Here is a 20,942-nt window from a genome sequence, read left to right on the forward strand (position 1 = left end):
AAAAAAAGTAAAAGGTAGTTTGTAAAAAATGTTTACACTTTTTCTGACAAAGCTTTCATACATACAGAGAATACTAATAAATGGACTAAGAAAGGGTGAATAACACCAAAGACTAAGAATATATGTATAGGTAAAGCTGAGAAGAAGAAATGTAAGTGGTCCATAAAAGATTTTTCTCAGATTCACATTTATTTAAAAATTTAATGATAGTGCAGAGATAGTAATACATTCTTGTGGTTGATGAATATATTAATTGTGTAACCTTAAGGAGTGATATTTTGTCAGCAGGCATCTGAATTTGATATTTTCTCAGACCCATCACTACTTACAGTATTTTATGCTATAAAAATGGTCTGTGAGCGCATTTGTATGTATATGTGCCTGTATATGAAAGAGTGAGCACAAGATGAATAGAGGCCTACTGCAGTATTCTGGTCCTTCCAGTTTTCATCAATGGGATTTCTTCAGAAAGTTTTGATATATTCCTGTGATTAGTGTATCAGAGCTGTGAATGAAAGTACAATTATATGGCCAAGCATAGTGGTGCATGCTTATAATCATAATTGCTCAGGAGGCTGAGGCAGGAAGAGTGAAAGTTTGAAGAGAGCCTCACAAATTTATGGGGACACTACCCAAGTAAAAGGCCTGGGGAGGTAGCTCAGTGGTAGAGCAACTTGCTCAGCATGTACGGGGCATTGGGTTTCATCTCCAGTACTACTAGAAAAGAAAGAAAAACCCTTTGTATGTATTGACATGAGAAGATATCCAAGATTATTCAAAGATGAAAACAGTCTATTTTGTGAATAGACTTAAGTGACCGATAAAGTATTCATGAAGAAGATAAAAGTCTGTTGCATGAATAATAGACTTGGCCTCTGATAAAAATATTCAGAAAAATTAGCTATGTGTTAATGTGTTCATAAAATAGCAATGCAAGTTCTTCTGCATAGCCTTTGTAACATACCTGAATGTTTTTCTTGCAGATGCTTCTTTGACAAGACCACTTCACCATCAAGCTTCTGCTTGCCCTCATTCTCATGGAAACCCTCCTCCTCAGACGCAGCCTCCACCTCAAGTGGATTATGTTATTCCTCATCCTGTACATGCTTTCCATTCTCAAATATCTTCTCATGCAACATCTCATCCTGTGGCACCCCCACCCCCAACTCATTTAGCCAGTACAGCTGCGCCGATCCCTCAGCATCTTCCTCCTACACACCAACCAATTTCACACCATATTCCAGCCACAGCACCTCCAGCACAGAGATTGCATCCTCATGAAGTGATGCAGAGGATGGAAGTTCAAAGGAGGAGAATGATGCAGCATCCAACGTATGTTCTATGTTTTTTAAAAAATCATGTTTGCTTTTCCTCCATTGGTCTTTAAAACTATGAAAAATTTCCCCCATGGAGCTGAGAATCAAAACCAGGGTCTTGCATCTGTTAGGCAAGTAACTCTATCACTGAGTTACATTCCTGCCTAAACTATGAAATCTTTAGAAATGATATAATTATGTTAAATCCTCATTTCATTTGGAAATTAATTCTTTTTGGTCTTTTTTTTAGTTTCTGGAGATTGAACCCAGGACCTTGCAAAATGCAATATCACTGAGCTGCATCACCAGCCCAGGAATTAATTTTTTTACCAATAGTAATCTTTCTCTGCTTTATCCTGAATTTTATTTATTGACAAAAAAATGACTTTATATATCAGTCTTTTTTTTTTTTTTTTTTTTTTTTAAAGAATTTTTAATATTTATTTTTTAGTTCTCGGCGGACACAACATCTTTGTTGGTATGTGGTGCTGAGGATCGAACCCGGGTCGCACGCATACCAGGCGAGCGCGCTACCGCTTGAGCCACATCCCCAGCCCCTATATATCAGTCTTACTGAATGAAATCAGACCACTTTCAGTGTATGACTCGTCATTCTTTAAGCAGGCCAATCTCTAATTTGTCTGTTTCTATAATATATCATGGTAAAGGCTGATGTTAAAATTGATCCATAGGAACAAGATCTAAAGATATCAAAAATTTAATTTGATTTACTATATGTGGAAGAGAAGAAAAAAATAAAAATTTTTAAAAATCTATATTGAAAAAGTCTTCTTTATAAACATAAATTTCTTATAGAAATTATATTTATAAATCTTTTATATAAAGTTAAGACTTTGAGAATTAATGAAAAGACTACAATGAACTGCTTTTCTTTTGAGAATTCTGAATCTGAGTTTCTAATTTCAGGACAGCAAACTCTGTTGATTTACTTCTCCCTGCCTGTTTTCATAAATAAGATTTTATTGAAAAATAGCTACATTTGTTCATTTATATATTGTCTATGGCAGCCTTCACACAATGAAGGTCTAGTTGAGACCATATGGCTTGTAGAACCAAAAAGAAAAAAAAAAAGTACCATTTGTTCCTTTATATAAAAAATATTTATAAAGCTCTTAATTTAACCAGTGGGTTAGCATTCATGTGAATTCTTCCTTTGGTTCAATAATTCAAGATGTTATCCAGAATTTGTATTACAATAACAGTATTGCTGTTATTGTAATATAACCCTTGATGTAGAAAATTGCTCACTTAACAGTTATATCCTCCAGGACCTAGAGAATTATTTGAATGCATTAAGAGTAAACATTGAAAATTTGCAAGTCTGTTAGAGATCGTTTTTGAAATACACTATAAAGATGAATCCTGAGAATGAACTCTTTTTTTTAAATGAGTGTCCTTTGTTTAAGAATTTATGTTCATTTGTATTTGTCAATTTGATAGGAAGTGAAAATACAGTAACTGAGATGCAGAATATAGTGATCTAAATTTCAATGTGTTGTAAAAGATGTGTTTTAGAAAATGTTTCTTAAACACAATGTGTTTTAGAAAAAAAAATACACGAGGTTAATAACTTCTCTCTTAAGATTTTATCCATTAAAGTGGTTGAATGTTTTATAATGTAAGTGAAGCAAAATAAAAGTTTCTTTTTTCTTGCTTTATGCTTATTATAAAATAGTTTGTGCATGCAACATTTGCTGGGATAATTTTTAAAAATTTTGTTTCCATTCAATTCCTATTGTTCTCCCAGTTAAAATACATGCTGTAAAATAGGTTTACAAGATAATAAAATTGCCCTTTTCCTGGAATATTTGAATTGGAGGTATGGGAATAAATGAGTAGGTAGAATTTGTGGAGGTGATTATGGTTTCTTGACTTATTATTAAATAATTTTATATCATGTTTATAATTTATTGCTATAAATTTTATGACTGATCTGTAAATGTTCAAATATGAATAGTAGAATTTTTTTCTATATTAAGAAGTAACCAATTATTCAATTATTTCCAGTGGTCTTTTTGTGTTCTGTGTTTCCAGGCGGGCACATGAACGCCCCCCACCCCATCCACACAGGATGCACCCAAATTATGGTCATGGGCATCATATTCATGTGCCTCAAACTATGTCCTCACATCCTCGTCAGGCTCCAGAGAGATCTGCCTGGTTAGTATCTTGTTTATTTCAAAGATATGCCTGGCAGCTTGTGGTAAAGCTATGGGAAAAGATGTTTTGTAGAGGAATGCCATGTTAGAAGGGTAGTGTGGGAAAACAGGATTTAAGTTTAATTGTGAGGCACTGCCCCTATGTGAGTGGAGTCCTAAAGAAGAAAGAATAAGAGCTTGAGGTCTGGGGCAAGGAACTACCACAAGCAGGAGTAAAGTTTTTTTGTTTGCTTAATGTTTTAGTTAATTCTTAATAGACAAAATAATTGTGTATGTTTATGGACTGTGTAATGTTTTAATAACGTATGCATTGCAGAATGATCAGATCAGGCTAATTAATTAGCCCATCCATTACCTCAAATGCCATTTTTTGTGGTGAGAACATTTCAGACCCTCTCTTTTAGCAATTTTGAAATATACAGTGTGTTATTTTTAACTGCAGTTGCCATGCTATGCAATAGAATGCCAGCACTTAGTCCTGAGTTTGTACCTGTTGACCAAGGTACAAACCCATTTTCTTCATCTACCTTCCTCTCTCCATCTGAAGCCTGTGGCTTTCTCTTTGTATAGTTTGACTATTTTGGATCTCACATGTAAATGAAAGGAGTAGAGCTTTCTTTGTTTTTTCATGAGTGCCTGTCACCAAGGTTAACTACATAATTACATCCTACTTTCCCCAATTTCTTTATTCCTTACCTTTGTACTCAGATTTGCTCTAATATCCCCAGCTTCTGCCAAGGGAGAATCCAACCTGCATTTCCCTAGGCTTAAGGTCTTTCCTAAAGAAATGGAAGTAGATTTGCAGTAAATTTTTCTTCTGAATCCATTTAGTGTAGGCAGTCATTGAGATCATAATTAATAACAAAAACTTTTAGAAGCAGAACATAAATTAGACTAAATAATGAAGATTTAGAATGTTAAATTTTTACTCTTTCTAAAATTTGTTTACTCTTGTTTTATAAGGTATAGAAGAGTTTGCTATTCTAATTATCTTTGATGCCAACAACCCAGAGGTGATAACCCAACAAACAAAAGCCCCAGGAGCATCTGTAGCATTCAGATAAACCAAAAAAGTAAACTGTTTTGTATGCTCCTTCAACAGAATCAGATTTTTGGATTGGAAGGGACCCCAGGAGCCATCTTACTTTGTAAGATGTCAAACCAAGTACAGATGCTTTGCTTCTCATGGTGGTCACAAAATTGAGTTTTTGAACTTTCATTTCTATAACGAATTTGAAATTATTGGTAATATCTTTGGGGCTAAATTATCTTTTTTCTGGCCTTTATTAGTTAAGAAACTTTAGATTATTTTTAAAATGTAAATGTATCCACTCATTTCTGTTGATTAGAAAAAGACAAACTGTTTGTGTCCTTTGTCAGGGAATTGGGAATTGAAGCTGGAGTGACTGCAGCTACTTATACACCTGGTGCATTGCATCCTCATTTGGCCCATTACCATGCACCTCCTCGACTTCATCACTTACAATTAGGAGCTCTTCCTTTAATGGTAAAATGGAAATTTTTCAAAATTCTGACATGTTCTTCTAAACTAAATATTTTGAAAAATTTTTTAATATATTGTTAATTATGTTTTAGTAGAATTTGAGAATGATTCTAGATGAAATTGTGCTATAAAAAGTTATTAGATATGCTAAAATTTGTGTTTATAATGTGCATTGTACTCTTAATATACAAATTAAATATAAAAAGTGGTTTTGGGGCTGGAAATGTAGTTCAGTTGGTAGAGTGCTTCCCTTGCATGCACAAGGCCCTGGGTTCAATCCCCAGCACCACAAAAAATAAAAAAATAAAAAATTCTAAAAAGTGGGTTTGCTTTTATCTATCAGTAAAATCATGATCTACTGTCACTAGGATGTGTGCTTTAGTTAACCTGCCATGAGTGGTAATGACTCTGTTCTGCTGCATTTACACTTTTTTTTTCCTTCTCTAATCTCTGGAAGAACAGTACTTCTCTCTACTTCTGATTTAGGTTTTGTTGATAAGTTGTGTGCTAAAAAAAGTTTAGCAAATATTTATTGAGTTTGCTCTTTGTAATACATACCAGTTATAGATGTGGTACAGAAAAGGGAGTGATTTTATCTTGGTGAAGGAATAAATTCTATAGAGGTTTCAGAGAAGCTTATTGTACATGAGACTGCTAACCAGGCTATGGACTTTGGCATGGTACTGTTGAAGAGATTGCATCATGTAAAGAGTTATCAAACAGTATAAGCCCTAGGAACTCCAAGTAAGTTGGTGTTTTTTTTGATCTCAGGGGTGAGGATAGAAACCCTAAAAAATTAAACTGTAGGCTGTGGGGCTGAGGCCTTGGTTGCATCCCCAGTGCTAGAAAAGAAAAGAATAAAGAGAAACTAGAACTTAGGAACTGTTGAAGGGGGAGAGTCTTGTTAATGTTTATGCTTTAGAGTGATTTAATTAGATGGTAGTTAGAAAAACCATACGTCATGAGTTAAATGAAAAATAGATTTTATAGGCAGGGAGAAGGAAACTAATGTGGGCTTTTTGTAGAAGAGGTAAATGTTGATAAATGCTTGAACAAAAGCAATGGCAGTTATCATAAAAATGATAGGCCACATTTGAATGATACTTAGGCTGATTACCAAATTTCTTTTTTAAAAAATATTTATTTATTTATTTTTAGTTTTAGGTGAACACAATATCTTTATTTTTTTTCTATGTGGTTCTGAGAATCAAACCCAGTGCCTCACACGTGCTAGGTGAGCACGCTACCACTTGAACCACATCCCCAACCCGTGATTACCAGATTTCTAGCTTGAGTAAAAAGGTGTATAGTAATGTGCACTGTATTGGAAAAGAGTAAATGGTTTGGAGTAGTAGTTCAGTGAAATAGGTCTTGGACATATTGAATCTGAGATAACTGTTAAAGCTGAATGTCCAATGGAAAATTAAGTTTATGGTCTGGACCTCTACAAGTATCTGGGTTAAGGACATGTTTGTGATCTGGCAAATCTAGTGGTAATAAATATAAGGAAGAGGATTAGATTTTGAGGGAAAAGGTATAGTAAATGACAAGAGAGTGGAATGGAGAATACAATATGGATATTTAAATGAAAATATTATACTACAAATGATACTGAGAATTGGCTCAAAATGTTGAAAAAGTTAGAATAATGTCAGAAATTAATATTGACCATATATTATGGCATATAGTGTCTTATATATAATGAGATATACCATTAGTGTCTCATTATTAAAAGAAGTTTGGAAAGTGTTGAATGCATTTATTGATGGCTTTTGTCAGAGTGGTTTAAATAATGGTCAGAAATGGAGATGAGGCATTTCCACCCCCCCATTTCTTTCTTTTCTTCTTCCTTACTATATGGGATTGAACCCAGGGCCTCTTGCATGCTAGGCAAGTGCTCTACCACTGAGATACACTCCCAACTCTTGGGGCATTTCATATATTACTGTTAAGAATGGTGGAAATTTGAAGACCATGAATATTGACTACTTGATTTATATCTTGCCTGTGAAGGGAAAATGAGAAATAGGATTGATAATAATTCCAGTATTAAGGAGAAAATTTAAGTTTGGAGAAACAAATTAGTTAGAGAGGGTGCTTGTTCTTTCAAAGAGAGAAGTGAGGAATAGTTAATTAAGCATAATCCAGGTTGGGGAGAATGGAAGCCATGTTGGAGGTTTGTTTATGAAGATGGTAGTGGTGTATCCCATAATCTCCCTTTCCTAATATAGTTAGCCTTTTTTTTTTTTTTTGGTACTAGAAATTGAAACTGGGGGTACTTGACTACTGAGTTACATCTCTAGCTCTTTTTATTTTTATTTTGAGACAGGATCTTGCGAAGTTGCTGAGACTGACCTCATATTTGTGATCTTCTTAGTGACAGGGATTATAGGCATGTGCCACCATGCCTGATCAGTTGACAGCTGATCTGTGTATAACCTTGTTTTATGTGTGTTTTTGTTTAAAGACAATTTATTTAATATTGTCGGTTCATTAACATCGAATTGCTTAGCCAATAACACTAAAACTAATAGTGTCTGAGCAAAACTTACTTAATACATGTTTTCTCCATAAGTCATATCACAGGTTCCTTGTTTTGGAACACTATAGATAGCACTGGAACACTATCTTTGGGTGCCATTAAACAATGAAATCATGAACAAAAAGAACAAAAATATGAAAAGCATGATACTAAATAGACTACAAGAAAGATACTTGTTTGTAATTGAACTGCAACAGGAAGGTAGAGCATGTCTACAAATGACTCTGAAGCTCAAGTGTTGATTTGGGGTCATAAGTAAGTTTTTAGATTGTAGGCCAATTCACAAATAATGAAATCTACAAATGATTCTAACAAAAAATTAATACTTTCGTGGACAGAATTAAGATAAAAAGATGGAGAGAAGGGGATATGATTCCTTTGGTCAGGAACTATGAGGAAGTGAGGGAAATAAAATTTATCTTGGAGTTAAATTTTGTGGGAATATTCTGTATATCTATTATACATTTGGGGGAGGGAGCATGCGGGGATTGAACCTAGGGGGGTACTTAGCCATTGAGCTACATCCCCACCCTTTTTATTTTTTACTTTGAGACAGGCTCTTGCTAAGTTGCTTAGGGCCTAGTTGGTAAGTTGCTAAGGCTGGCCTTGAAATTGCGATACTCCTACCTCGGCCTCCTGAGTGTCTGGGGGTTACGGTAGTGTCAGTCATGCCCAGTATTTCTATGTATTTTTAATACTGTTTAACAAAGCTTTCTGAAGTTGGAAGATTTTATGAAAATTTTATTCCAGTTTATGCTACTAAGAGCATTAAGCTTAAGTTTGAATATTTTCTACATAGAGTTCTTTTTTTTTTCTTTATTTTGAGACAGTGTCTTGCTGTGTTGCCCTGGCTGGCTTGAACTTCTGGGATCAAGCAATCCCCCTGCCTCAGCCTTCTGAGTAGCTGGGAAGGTGGGCTTGAACCAGCACACTCAGCTCTAATATAGAATTTTTAGTGTAATCAAATAGAAGAAACTTGTTAATCTCTTGAAACAGCTATGTTTCTTTTATTTCTTCTGACTATAAGTTATTTTATGAGATTGTATTTTTAGAGGATCCTAACCTTATTACAGAATGCTTAGCTGGTGTTATGTGTACTTATTAAAGCTGAATTTTATGAGTTAAATGCAGAACTTGAATTATTCAGTATTAACAGTGAAACACGAGTCTATTCTTAATTGATTTAGCCTATCCCTTGTATTAAAATAGGTTCCTGACATGGCAGGCTATCCTCATATCCGTTACATTTCATCAGGATTGGATGGAACTTCATTCAGAGGTCCTTTCAGGGGAAATTTTGAGGTATGCAGTAAAATCGATGAAGATATTTTATATAGTACCTTTAGTGCAGAGAAAGCATACATACACAATTAATAATCGAAGTTGTATAGGACTGCTGCAGTGGTCAGGAGTCAGCAGTACAATGTCTGATTTTTTTTGATATTACTTCTGGGGTTGCAGAAATATATATAAGCAAAGTTAATCTTAGTTTCAGAAGTTTCCCAAGTATTTAGAAAAAGAGTTGGTGAAAATAGTTAATATGAAAGACTTTTAAAAAATCCATTAAATTCATAATAAATATCAGAAAGAGCTGTACTATTAAATGGAAGTGCTTAATGCTTTTGAATGAGCTTAATTTTTAGAAAAACATTGCCGAGAAAAAGAAACCTAAGTAATTTAGTTTGTAGCTAAATTTCTTCTCATTTGAACTTTCAGGAAGAACAAATCATTTAAATATTGTTTAAAGTTTGTGGTGTTTCAGTTTGGAAGGTTGAAAGTGGTATGATTTAGAATTACCAATTTATATGTTTTCTTAATTTAATAGAGTGATTTCATTTTCTACATGTATACATACATAGATTTATAGTACCAGCTGGTAATATTGGTGTCCTAATATATATCCTTATATACAAGGATATAATATATATACATATGAGGGGTGTGTGTGTGTGTGTGTGTGTGTGTATAATATATATATATATATATATATATATCAGTTGAATGAGAAAAGATACATATAAAGCTATTTTATATATAAATTATTTGTCTTGTCATTTTTTAAATCGTATTTGTATTATAGATTTATAAATATGGAAGTTTATTACTTTTGTAAGATTGATAATACATATTATTCAAAGAATAATCATCCTGGCTTTTAATACTAGTTTTCTTCATTTTTAGGAACTGATTCATTTGGAAGAAAGATTAGGAAATGTCAATCGTGGAGCATCCCAGGGGACAATTGAAAGGTGTACATATCCACATAAATACAAAAAGGTAAGGATTTATTCTGTGAGACTTCTAGAATGTTATTGAATCACATAAAATTTAGTATTATAGACCTTCTTTGAATTTGTAGAGTCAAAAAGCTACATTATTAATTATTAAAACGATTACATACATATGGTTAAAAAAAATGTAAACTGAAAACATACACTTTGCAGTTTCTTACCTTGTGTACCTTAGTCTTTCTTCCCAGAAATGAAATCATAAGATTTCATAGATATTCTCCTAGATATTTTTGTGCATTTCATAGTAATATACATATGTATGTATTTTTCCTCCATTTTTAAAAAGAATGCAAGAGGAATGATAGGCACAGTTTGCATGTTGCCATTCATTGAATGTTAGTGCTCACAGATCCACCCATATTCTTCTTTTTTTTTTTTTTTATTTTTTTAGTTGTAGATGGACACAGTACCTTTATTTTACTTATTTATATTTTTATGTGGTGCTGAGGATCGAACTCAGGGTCTCACACATGCAAGACAAGTGTTCTACCACTGAGCCCCAACCTCAGCCCCAACCCATATTCTTTTTACTAACATAAAATTTCATCATATGGTATAATAATTTTTTAAATTAGTCATTCATTTTGATGGACATTTAATTATCTGTATTTCTTATACTCTACCCTCCAACCTTTGTTTGTAGTATTATAGCTGTAAATTACAGAGTAGAAATATCAAATAAGTTTCTTACAATAAACAACAAACAATGCTTTATGTTATAAAGTAATAATAAATTGTGAAAATTACTGTTTTTTTTCCCTTTTCATGTTTTCCAAGAGTGTCAATGAAGTATTACTCTTCAATTTAAGTCATTTCAGCCATCTAAGCTAAATTGTATAATTAACTTTAATTTATATGGATGTTATTTGAAACATTTGTTAGTAAATGAAAATTTCTTTACCTCTGCTCATGGTAGGATTGAAATAAATTTTATGTGGTGTATCATTCTCATTGTGGATTAAAAATATTAGATTTCAGACTTAACGAATTTCTGTTAATTTGATTTTGCTTTTGATGCTGATTATATGTAGAAGGTCTTAAAAGAATAATTGATAGTCACTTAATGCATCTGTTAATTTATGACAGTTTTACCTGGGAAATAAGTTGTGTGTGAATATGTGGTATTGTTTTGTTTTGTTTTTAAATAAATGCAGACATTACTCAGTTGTTCAATAATGTCATCTCTGCTAATAAGGTAACAACTGATTGGTTCTCACAGAGGAAACTGCACTGCAAACAAGATGGGGAAGAAGGGACTGAGGAAGACACAGAGGAAAAGTGTACTATCTGTTTGTCTATTTTAGAGGAAGGTGAAGATGTGAGGTAACTAGATATTAATTATTTAGAATACATGTCAAAATGTACAAGGGATTTTATTTAAAAAAAATTAAATTTAGGTTACTCCTGGCATACTCTGTTATTACCTTCTGACTGACTTCTTATAGTGAATCAAAGAAATTAAAGGCTTTATATTACCAACAAAAGGGTGGGGGTGGGAAATATATTTTAGGGATGCACCAAAGTTTGGCTGGAGAAATTTTATGGTCAGAATTGTCTTCTGAAAATCTTGAAGAAATGAGAAGGTTTTGAGACTTAGTAATATTTTCTCTATAGTTTAAAGAGGGGCTAACATTAGTTCTGTGGTGCTTGCTTTATAATCTTTTAAAAATTGATTTTTTCCCCCTAGAATTTCTTCTTAACTCAAAGGATTACACCCTTCTCAACTTTTGCTAACCCAGTATTACTTATACATATTTTCATTGTATAATCTCTGAAGTAATTGTTTTATTCTTATTCTGTTTTATCAACCTGTAATATAATGTCATACAAAACAGGTTCTTCAACACGTATAACCGAATCATATAGCGTATTGTTGCCCTAGTTTTTATAAAGTCTGTTTATCATACCTCTTCAACTGAGAGGAAAAAAACAATGAACTATTGTCTACTGTATCACACAATAAGGTTTTCTGTACACTATTTCCAATGAAGGTGTATAGATATGAAAGTTAATTGCTTATTGTATTGATAACTGTTCAAGGAGCAATTGGAGCACCTGTTTTTTTTTTTTTTTTTTTGGTTGGTACCAGGATTGAACTCAGGGGCACTCAACCACTGAGCCACATCCCTAGCCCTACTTTGTATTTTATTTAGAGACAGGGTATCACTGAGTTGCTTAGCACCTTGGTGTTGCTGAGGCTAGCTTTGAACTTGCACTTCTCCTATCTTTAGCCTCCCAAGCTGCTGGGTTCACAGGTGTATACCACCTTGCCCAGCCATGGAGCACCTCTTTTTAACCTACTATTTTTACAAAATGTAAGGAAATTTGAAGGTATGAATGATAATAGAAGTAGAAATGGACATTTGAATTAGTAACCTTTATCCCATTCTTACACTTAGATTTAATGTTGTCCTATGTCATCTGGAAGCTTTCTTTCCCAATTTGTAATTAATAATTTGGTATGATGTCCAAAAGTGAACATTTTTTTAACCTACCTATGAAACAGTAGTTTAGTATTAAGTAGATATAAAGTTATTCCATAAAAACAATATTATTGACTCCAGTGAATCATGTATTTAAGTAAGGGGTATAAAGATCCTGTAGGCAGAAAATAATTTTATATTAAGACATTCTTTAATGAGGACAAAATAGCTACTGTATATTTATAGCATAAGATCTAATGTTTTTGAAAGGCCATTAAATGAGATAATATAGTACATTGGTCACTCATACAAAAAACCAAAACTGTAATAATTGCCAATGTAATTTTTGTTTTATGGTTTTTATGATCTTATATAATTTTGTTTCCTTAGCTGCGATACTTAATTATCTTGGTCACTTATGCATTATATTGACAGAGTACTAATTTAATTTACATGTAACTCCTTAGGGTGTTTGTTTGTTTGTTTGTTTGTTTGTTTTTTCAAAAGAGGAGGAGGTCTGGTTATGCCTTCTTTTTTTTTTTTTTTGAGACCCACTAATTTCAAAATGCTGAATTATTGCATTTATAATTTCTTTAAAAATAAATTTCACATGTAGTCATCATTAAATTAATTTTTGCTTTGTCTTTTTTGCCAACGTTAGGCGTCTTCCATGTATGCACCTTTTCCACCAAGTATGTGTTGACCAATGGTTGATTACCAATAAGAAGTGCCCAATTTGCCGAGTGGACATTGAGGCCCAGCTGCCAAGTGAAAGTTGACACCATGTTTCAGAAACTCTTGCCCTCCTTCTCATTCCCATCCTTCCTGGTACTGCAGTCAACCAAAGATGGCATGACTTACCTGCGCAGATTTGGAAGCATTGAACTTAGAGTGCTGGCTCTGCTATATGGTACAACTAATGCTAGACCTACAATTTATGTATACAGTTGATTTTGATGTATTTATAAAAGCATTTTTTTTTCTAGATTTGACATTTTTCCTGTATCATTTTACTGTATTTTTGCATGGTTCCTTGTATTGCATTTCTTTGCACATATTATGGGCTTGTGACCCTAAACTTGCAGGCAAGATTAGCTGCTTTAGTAAGTAGAATTTTGTGGTCTTTTTGTTTTTTACGTAGTACCAAGCCTTGAAAATTATGACTTTTTTTTATCCATTACTAACCTTTAATTTAATCAATCATGTGCTTTAGTTTAATGTATAAAGATCCTCTAGAAAATGATAATATTGTGTATTAAGACATTCCTTAATTAGGACAAAATGGCTGCTGTATATTTACAACATGGAGTTCTGAATTAAATACCATCCTTAATACTGGGGAACAGAATACAACCCATATTCAAATCAGATGCAGGTGGTATTCGCATCACCAGAGTGATCAATATAAATTTTCTTGGTGTATCTTTTCCTTCCAGCACAGTGCAGATAGAGTTGAATATTGATATCATACATTTAGACTGCTGTTCTGATTATATTTATCTTTTTCTACATTGTTTAGAACTTTATTTCCCTGATTGATTTTTTTGCTGCTGTGAAACAGCTTTGATGAACACTAAATATTAATTTCAATTAGCTGGATTGTACATAATTGCAGATTTAACAAAATTTTAGGGAAATTGAAAAAGACATGTAGAATTTTGTTCAGTCTTCTACTAAGCACGAATAGTTAAGATATCTGCTTACATTAATTTTGTAAACACATTTCAGTCAAGATTTAGAATTTCAAGTCAATGGCAGGTATCTATGCATTCATAGAACTTCTAAAGGTCCCAGGATCACTTTTAAGGGATTTTTATTAGTTTAAAGGTAAATAAAGTGAGCTGAATCTACATGTCTCTTGTTTTATTTCTCTCTAAACTTGAAAACAATAAATCTGCAAATACTGTGAGGCACAAATTATACTGTCAACCTACTGTTGCTATGGTTATAGACTCCCACTTCATACATTACCAAGAGTCGATCACTGATTTAAAATTTTTAATTTCTATAGTTAAGATTTACTGCATAATATAGAGTATAAAGTTAAGTTAACATACTAACATTTCTCCTTTGGAGGAATTTTAATCCACTTCAAGATGCATATTATTGAGATACTTTTCATATACAGGATAGCCTAATTTTATTTGTTTAAATATGCTTAATATGCCCCAGATTGCAAATGCATCCAGTCAGTAATATCACTGTCTGTATGTGGAAGACATGTTCCCATGGATCATATGTGAAGATGTCAATAAGCTTGCATTAAGCCACCTGCTTTGTAAGTGGATTGATTAATAAATAACTTATATTTCTATTGTCTTTGTGTTTCATAATTAGTTTTTAAACAATATATGTCTTTGAATTCAAAAATAGTGGTCTCATTGATATTTGTGTAATTTGGTGTTTGTATTCAATTATGCCCTTTTATATTAGTAAATGTTACATAGTAGTAATTGTCAGTATCAATATGATTCAGCAGATGGAAGATGTAGATTATTGTTAGGAAATAGGAATAAAAATGTTATCTTTTATAGTATACTTGATGATTAAGATACATTTATAGAAAGGGAAGAGTGAGAGACAGAGTGATGCAGGTCTGATGTCTTATTGAAGAAAGGAGCAAGTTGCCTGTCGTTATTCCTGTCATTCTTCAAGTAGCCTGTGATCCACTGGCAAATGCTGGGTCTGTACCAAGGGATTGAAGACATATAAGAAAGATGGGAAGAATTTTATACCTTGGAATCCTCTCAATATTCCCCCAAACACAAGACAAGCCAGAAATACATTTCTCTATTTTTAAATATTACTTGAGATCTAGATGCACAACTGCCTGTTGACCCATTTTATAATAGTTACTGATCTTTTAAATCCTGATAAAGCATATATATATATATACCTAATTTATTTAATGCAAGTAATTGTGGTATAAACCTGAATTGTTAACACAGGAGATCATTAAGCTACTGCTGCTAATTACAGAAAAACATGATTAGTGATGAAATAAATAAGGAAGAAAATGATTATGAACATTTTTTACTTTTGTACTTTGTTTTGGTGTCTTCCATATTTTGCTGCATCTTGTCAAAACAAACATTTCAATGATAGCTGTCCAACTCTTTTAAAACTAAAATTCTTTTGTCAGCAAATCCTTATTTTTATTATTGTTAATATTGCAAGTGATAAACTAATATTTGAAACTTTATTTTTACTCTGGTTACTTTATCTTAGCTACCAGTGCCCTTTAGCATTCGAACCATAACAACTGACAGAGAAAACTAGTTTTGTTTTTATAATAAATGTTATTTGTAAGTACTTCTAACACTGAAATTATTTAAATTCTCATGGACATTTCATTATTAATGTTCATGAATGGGAAAGTTTAAATCTATAGAAAACACAATCAAATTTCTAACTTCCAAAAGTTCTGGGAATGCAGTATATTTTTATTTATTGAAAATTTCATGTTAATATTGGATATTTCAAGGTTGAAGTATTTTCTCAGGTTTTAGGCATTTTCTTCAGTTAAGAATTAGATTCAAAATAATCATTGTTTAGTAAGAAAAATAAATGTTATTATATTTTGGCATTGGGCATACTGAGAACCATCTTTCCTCTCTCCTGTATTCTTTATAAATTTATAAGCCACATGAGTTTTTTTGGAATAAATAGTCGAAATAAACATAGACTTTGGAGTTAGTCAGATTTGGGTTTTGAATTGTGCAGCTTTCAACAATGTAAGCTTTCTGAGCCTAAAGTTTCTTATCCACAAAATAGAAATAAGAACTACTTTTTAGAATTGCTCTTAGGATTAAATGAGATAACGAGTGTGAAGGGGTTTGCTCATAGTATATATACATATAAGTTCTTCCTATACTTGCTTTATCTCACCTCATCACACAAATACTTTCATCTTTGATAACAGATGGTAACATTTGCAAAGTAATGAACAATAGACAAATTTTTGGTGCTAACATTTTTCTTGTATTGAGTATAACTGTCTGATTACCAAATAAGAAGAAATAATCCTCCTTGGCCCTTACCTCAGGGGTTGGAGTTTTTCTTTTCTATTAGGATGAAAGATTTCCAGCTATGTGCTTTTTCTTCCTCTTCCTCTCATAATCACAGTAAGAGGATATGCAATTGCCCATCAATATTGTTCATTCCTGTAATTTAGGTAGCTACTGCCAGTGCATCAGAATTGGCATAGGATATGCAACCATTTACTCTCTCTTCCCTAAAATTATTTTTTAAATGGAGAAGTTAACATCTAGAGTTTCCTGTTCTTTTCTAATTTTTCACTCCACTAACCTCTGTTATGTGGGGACCTGGTACCATTAGAGTTTGTCTGGGGATTGAACTCTGAGGGATGCTTTACCACAGCGACAAATCCATCCCCGGTCCTTTTTATTTTTTCTTTTGAGACAGGTTCTCACTTAGTTGCCCAGGCTGGCCTCAAACTTGTGATCTTTTTTCCTTAGCCTCTCAGGTAGCTGGGACTACAGGCATTTGCCACTGTGCCCAGTCTATTAAGGTTTAAAAAAATACATATTACTGAACTGCTTATGTTGTATTTTAGTTGCTTGTAAGCTCCCTCTTAGGTGATAGTCATCACTAAGAGCACATGGAAGCTGTGGGCTTCCAGGAGCAGTTTTGTTTAGCCCAAACACATTGCTGGAATCCTTTGTCATCACCAGAGAATGGATTAGATTAACTAAATGATTTTCATTGTGGGCTCTGCTATATCAGTTTTGCTTTAGGTAGTAATACTTGATATGGAGTCACGGGGGTGGGAACTCTTGGGAGTATAAAATTCTAGAGATTATTACTGATTCAGAAAGTAAGAACTTGGTTTCTGCCAAGGTTTGAAAAAGCATAACTCATGGTACTTACATTTCCAGCCTGCCAGTTCAGGGATGACCCAAAGGCCAGCAGCTTAAACACTGAACCATCGGTTTCTGTGGATCAGGCATTCAGGAACAGACACTCAGGAACAAGCTACAGGAGCTAAACTGTAGCTCAGAGTCTCTCATGAAATTATAATTAATGTGATAGTTGGAGCTGCAGCTGTCTGAAGGATTGCACTGGTCTGGTAAAGCTGTTTTTAAGATGGCTTGCTCACAAAGCTGTTTAGTCGGCCTCTGTCCCTTGCAGGTTTTTGGCTAAGAGACCTTATTTACTTGTTATGTGGGCCTCCTTAGGGTTACTTGAATGTTTTCATGACAGGATGGCTGGTTTTCCCACAATGAGTGTTTCCAGAAAGATTGCCAGGAGGAAGCCTTTTTATGACCAGACTCAGAAGTTATACTCTGTCACTTCTGCACCATTCTATTAGAAGCAAAAGTCACTGACTACAGTGTATACTTGAGGAAGTAAAACTAGGTTTTACCATTTGATGGAAGGTTCAGCCAAGGATTTGGGTATGTATTTTTAAAATAGTAACTTTTTTAATCCCCTGTGTCAAGACTCTGCTTCAGACAACTGGTTTTCTGTAGAAAAAAATTCTATCAGACTGGCCTCAGCGCTTCCCAAGGCTCTGAATTACATATGAATCATAGTTCCATACCAGATAAACATGGTTTCTTGTGCCCTTGGGAGATAACCAAATGCCTAAATGTCTGGAAATGGAATGTGCTCAATTTTCCCATGCAAAATATACTAGGATGGCATTATTGAGAATTCAAGAGTTTACAAATGATTGTACATTTCAAATACTATACTGTTTTCCTAAACTAAGAGCCTATGAGAAGCCAACATGACAAGACTATACTAGAAAACAAAAGGCTTATTTGGTGTATAGGGATCAGGTGTTCCCCAAGTAAGTGTATCTGTTACCTATTTTGTAACAACTGCAAAACTTAGTTGCCTTAAAAAAATTTATTTGCCCACATACATGCAATTTGTGCAGGACTGGGTGGACACAGCTCATCTCTCACTATAGTAAGACTGGTGTTGCTCATGTAGCTACCTACATTCAGGTTGGGAATTCTACTGGAATAGAATGCCCCAGTATGGCCTCCCTTACATACCTAATGCTTGGGTTGGGATTGTAGAAACAGCTGATGATTTGCTGGGCATTTCAATGTCATCTCTCTAGCAAGGGATAACTAGACCTATTTACACAGTGGTGGCTAAGTGCTTCAAAGGAGAAAGCAGAAACTGCCAGACCTTTAAGAGAAATGTCCAGAGCAACATCACGTCTGCCACTCTGTTGGTCAGAACAACAAAGTCCAGATTTAAGGAGATAGAAAATACACCTGTTAATAAAGGGTGCTGTATAAACAAGTTGTTGTTATTATTATTTTATAATTATTATTTGTGGTGCTGGGGATCAAACCCAGGGCTTTGAGCATGCTAGGCAAACATTCTACTAACTGAGCTATATCCCCTGTCCAAGTTGTAGTCATTTTTAATCCACCAAAGTAAGTTTTGTAAAAGGAGCTCCATTATTTTATTAGAATGCTTAGCACAGATTTCTGAACACATTTAGTTTCCCCGCTCCTAAACCAATACTTACCATGAGGAGAGAAGCCTATATACAAAAATTGATCTTTGTTCTCAAAGATAATTGTCAGAGGAATCAGCAGTGAAAAAACTTCATCATTTCCTCAGGCTGATATTTGAGAAAAAGAAATTCATGGGATGAAAATAGGTATTTCTGGTCCTTTTCTATATCTTTGTGCAATTTAGATTTTTTCCTGCAGTTTTCTTGATAGTTGAGTATTGTGATAATGCTTATGTGCCAACTTGACTGGCCATGGGGTGACCAGACATTTTGATTAGAAATTCTGGGTATGTCTGTGAGGATGTTTCTAGATGAGATGAAAATTTGAATTAGTTGTGTGTGGTGTTGTGCACCTGTAATCCCATCCTCAAGGTGAGAAGAATGCTTGAGCCCAATTGTTTGAGTCCAGCCTTGGCAACATAGTGAAATTGTGTCTTAAAGAAATTGAGTAAAGCATTTTGCCTTCCCCAGTGTGGGTGAGCCGCCTCCAGTCAGTTGAAGGCCTGAATAGACAAAAGTTCTAGTCCTCCTTTGAGTAAGGGGGAATTTCTGCTGGACAGCTTTCCCGCTGAGACATTGCCTTTTTTTCCTGCCTTCAGATTGGGATTGGAAATGTGTGATGGCCAGCAGTTAGGATTGGGGCAAAGGAAGGAATTTAATTCTGAGTAGTTATATTATTATTAACCAAGTACATGAGAAATGAGCCAAAAATTGTGAGAAATTTTGTTCAAATTCTTGGATCCTTCTATCTAGTCACATTCCATTGCCTTTGCTGTGAGCATTGGGTTTTTCTTTTCCTGATTTTTTTGGGGGAGGGGGGGCCAGGGGCAGTGGAGGGGACTAGGGATGGAACTCAAGGGCACTCGACCACTGATCCACATCCCAGCCCTATTTTGTATTTTATTTAGAGACAGGGTCTCCTGGAGCTGCTTAGTTCCTCGCTGTTGCTGAGGCCGGCTTTGAACTGAGATCCTCCATCCGGAGCTGCTGGGATTACAGGCATTTTCCATGGCGCCCAGCTGCCTTTTCCTGGTTTGTTTTTGGGATGCTAAGGAGTCAACTCGGGGCCTCTTGCATGTGGCTTCAGTACTGAGCCACACCTCCAGCCTTCTTTTCCTGTCCCTCTTGTCTTTTCCAGGACAAACAATAATCCCTTGGGATTTTTGTTCTCCCACTCTAATGCTGAAGACTGGGACACGTATTGTTTTTCATTTAAAAATCTTAACACACCTCACAGGATTTTTTTTAAGTACATTTTCTTTTTTTTTAGTTTTAGATGGACACATACCTTAATTTTATTTATTTATTTATTTATTTATTTATTTTAATGTGGTGCTGAGAATTGAACCCAGTGCCTCACATGTGCCAGGTAAACACTCTACCACTGAGTCACAACCCTAGCCTATCACAGGATTTTTTATTCAGTTAATATTTATCGGCCCTGACCAGTTATCAAACAATACTGGATGCTGGGAATACAACGGACAAATCATTTCAACCTGTATTGTTTTTAATTTGTGTCTCATGGGAGTCATAATCTAATTTACGCCAATTTACAAGTTTGAGTCTCAACTCAAAACAACAGCGCTAAGCAACCTAGAAGTGCCTGTTCCCAGGCCAACCCAATCTCTACTTGGACTTGATATTTCTTAAGAGGAATGAGGGTCAGATGTGGAATGCCAAGGGCATCTTCCTAGATCCTACTTCTGCCCACTCAGTACCAACCTCAACATATCCAGGGTGAGATCTTGTGGGACAAAGGGAGGGAGGGAAGGAGAGAATGAGGAAGAGCCCAGCGTGGTGGCTTTTGCCTGTAATCCGAACGACTGGGGAGGCTGAGGCCAGCCTTAGCAATTTACCGAGGCCCTAAGCATTTTAGTGAGATTCTACCCATAAATAAATAGTAGGGTTGTGGCTCAGTTGGAAAGTGCCCCTGAGTTTAATGCATAGTACTAAAGAATTTTTTTTTTAAAGACTAGGCTAAAACAGGTCCACAACGGAGCACGCACATCCCCCTTCCCAGTTGTTACGACAACCAAACAGGCTGGGAAAATTCATCCAATCAGTGTGCGGGAACGTCTCCTGGTTTAACCAATGAGAAGAGCGCGCGGTGCGTAAGGCCACCCAATGGGGACGCGAGAGGTGCGGTATTTGAATCCTAGAACAAGGAGACCTCGCCGAAGA

At 34.5% G+C, this 20,942-nt stretch overlaps 1 protein-coding gene across 4 annotated transcripts in view; it reads left to right on the forward strand.

The window, feature by feature from the left end:
• Rnf111 (ring finger protein 111) overlaps nt 1-20,799 on the forward strand; it is a 78,426-nt gene extending 57,627 nt beyond the window's left edge. Inside the window, exons 8-15 of one of the 4 annotated variants that reach the window (XR_003300412.2) lie at nt 984-1,332; nt 3,372-3,497; nt 4,877-5,003; nt 8,752-8,844; nt 9,724-9,819; nt 11,029-11,156; nt 12,918-14,534; nt 20,733-20,799. Coding sequence is in view for 3 of the 4 variants with exons in the window: in XM_026384862.2 (XP_026240647.1) it covers nt 984-1,332; nt 3,372-3,497; nt 4,877-5,003; nt 8,752-8,844; nt 9,724-9,819; nt 11,029-11,156; nt 12,918-13,035 (1,037 nt within the window). In the remaining variant the exon portion in view is untranslated. Of the gene's footprint in view, nt 1-983; nt 1,333-3,371; nt 3,498-4,876; nt 5,004-8,751; nt 8,845-9,723; nt 9,820-11,028; nt 11,157-12,917; nt 15,114-20,732 lie in introns of those variants that run through there. The other 3 variants (XM_026384862.2, XM_026384864.2, XM_026384863.2) reach the window with 3 other exon arrangements.
• Nucleotides 20,800-20,942: the final 143 nt, after the last annotated feature.

This window comes from Urocitellus parryii, chromosome 6 (assembly GCF_045843805.1).
Source record: "Urocitellus parryii isolate mUroPar1 chromosome 6, mUroPar1.hap1, whole genome shotgun sequence".
Lineage (NCBI taxonomy): Eukaryota > Metazoa > Chordata > Mammalia > Rodentia > Sciuridae > Urocitellus > Urocitellus parryii.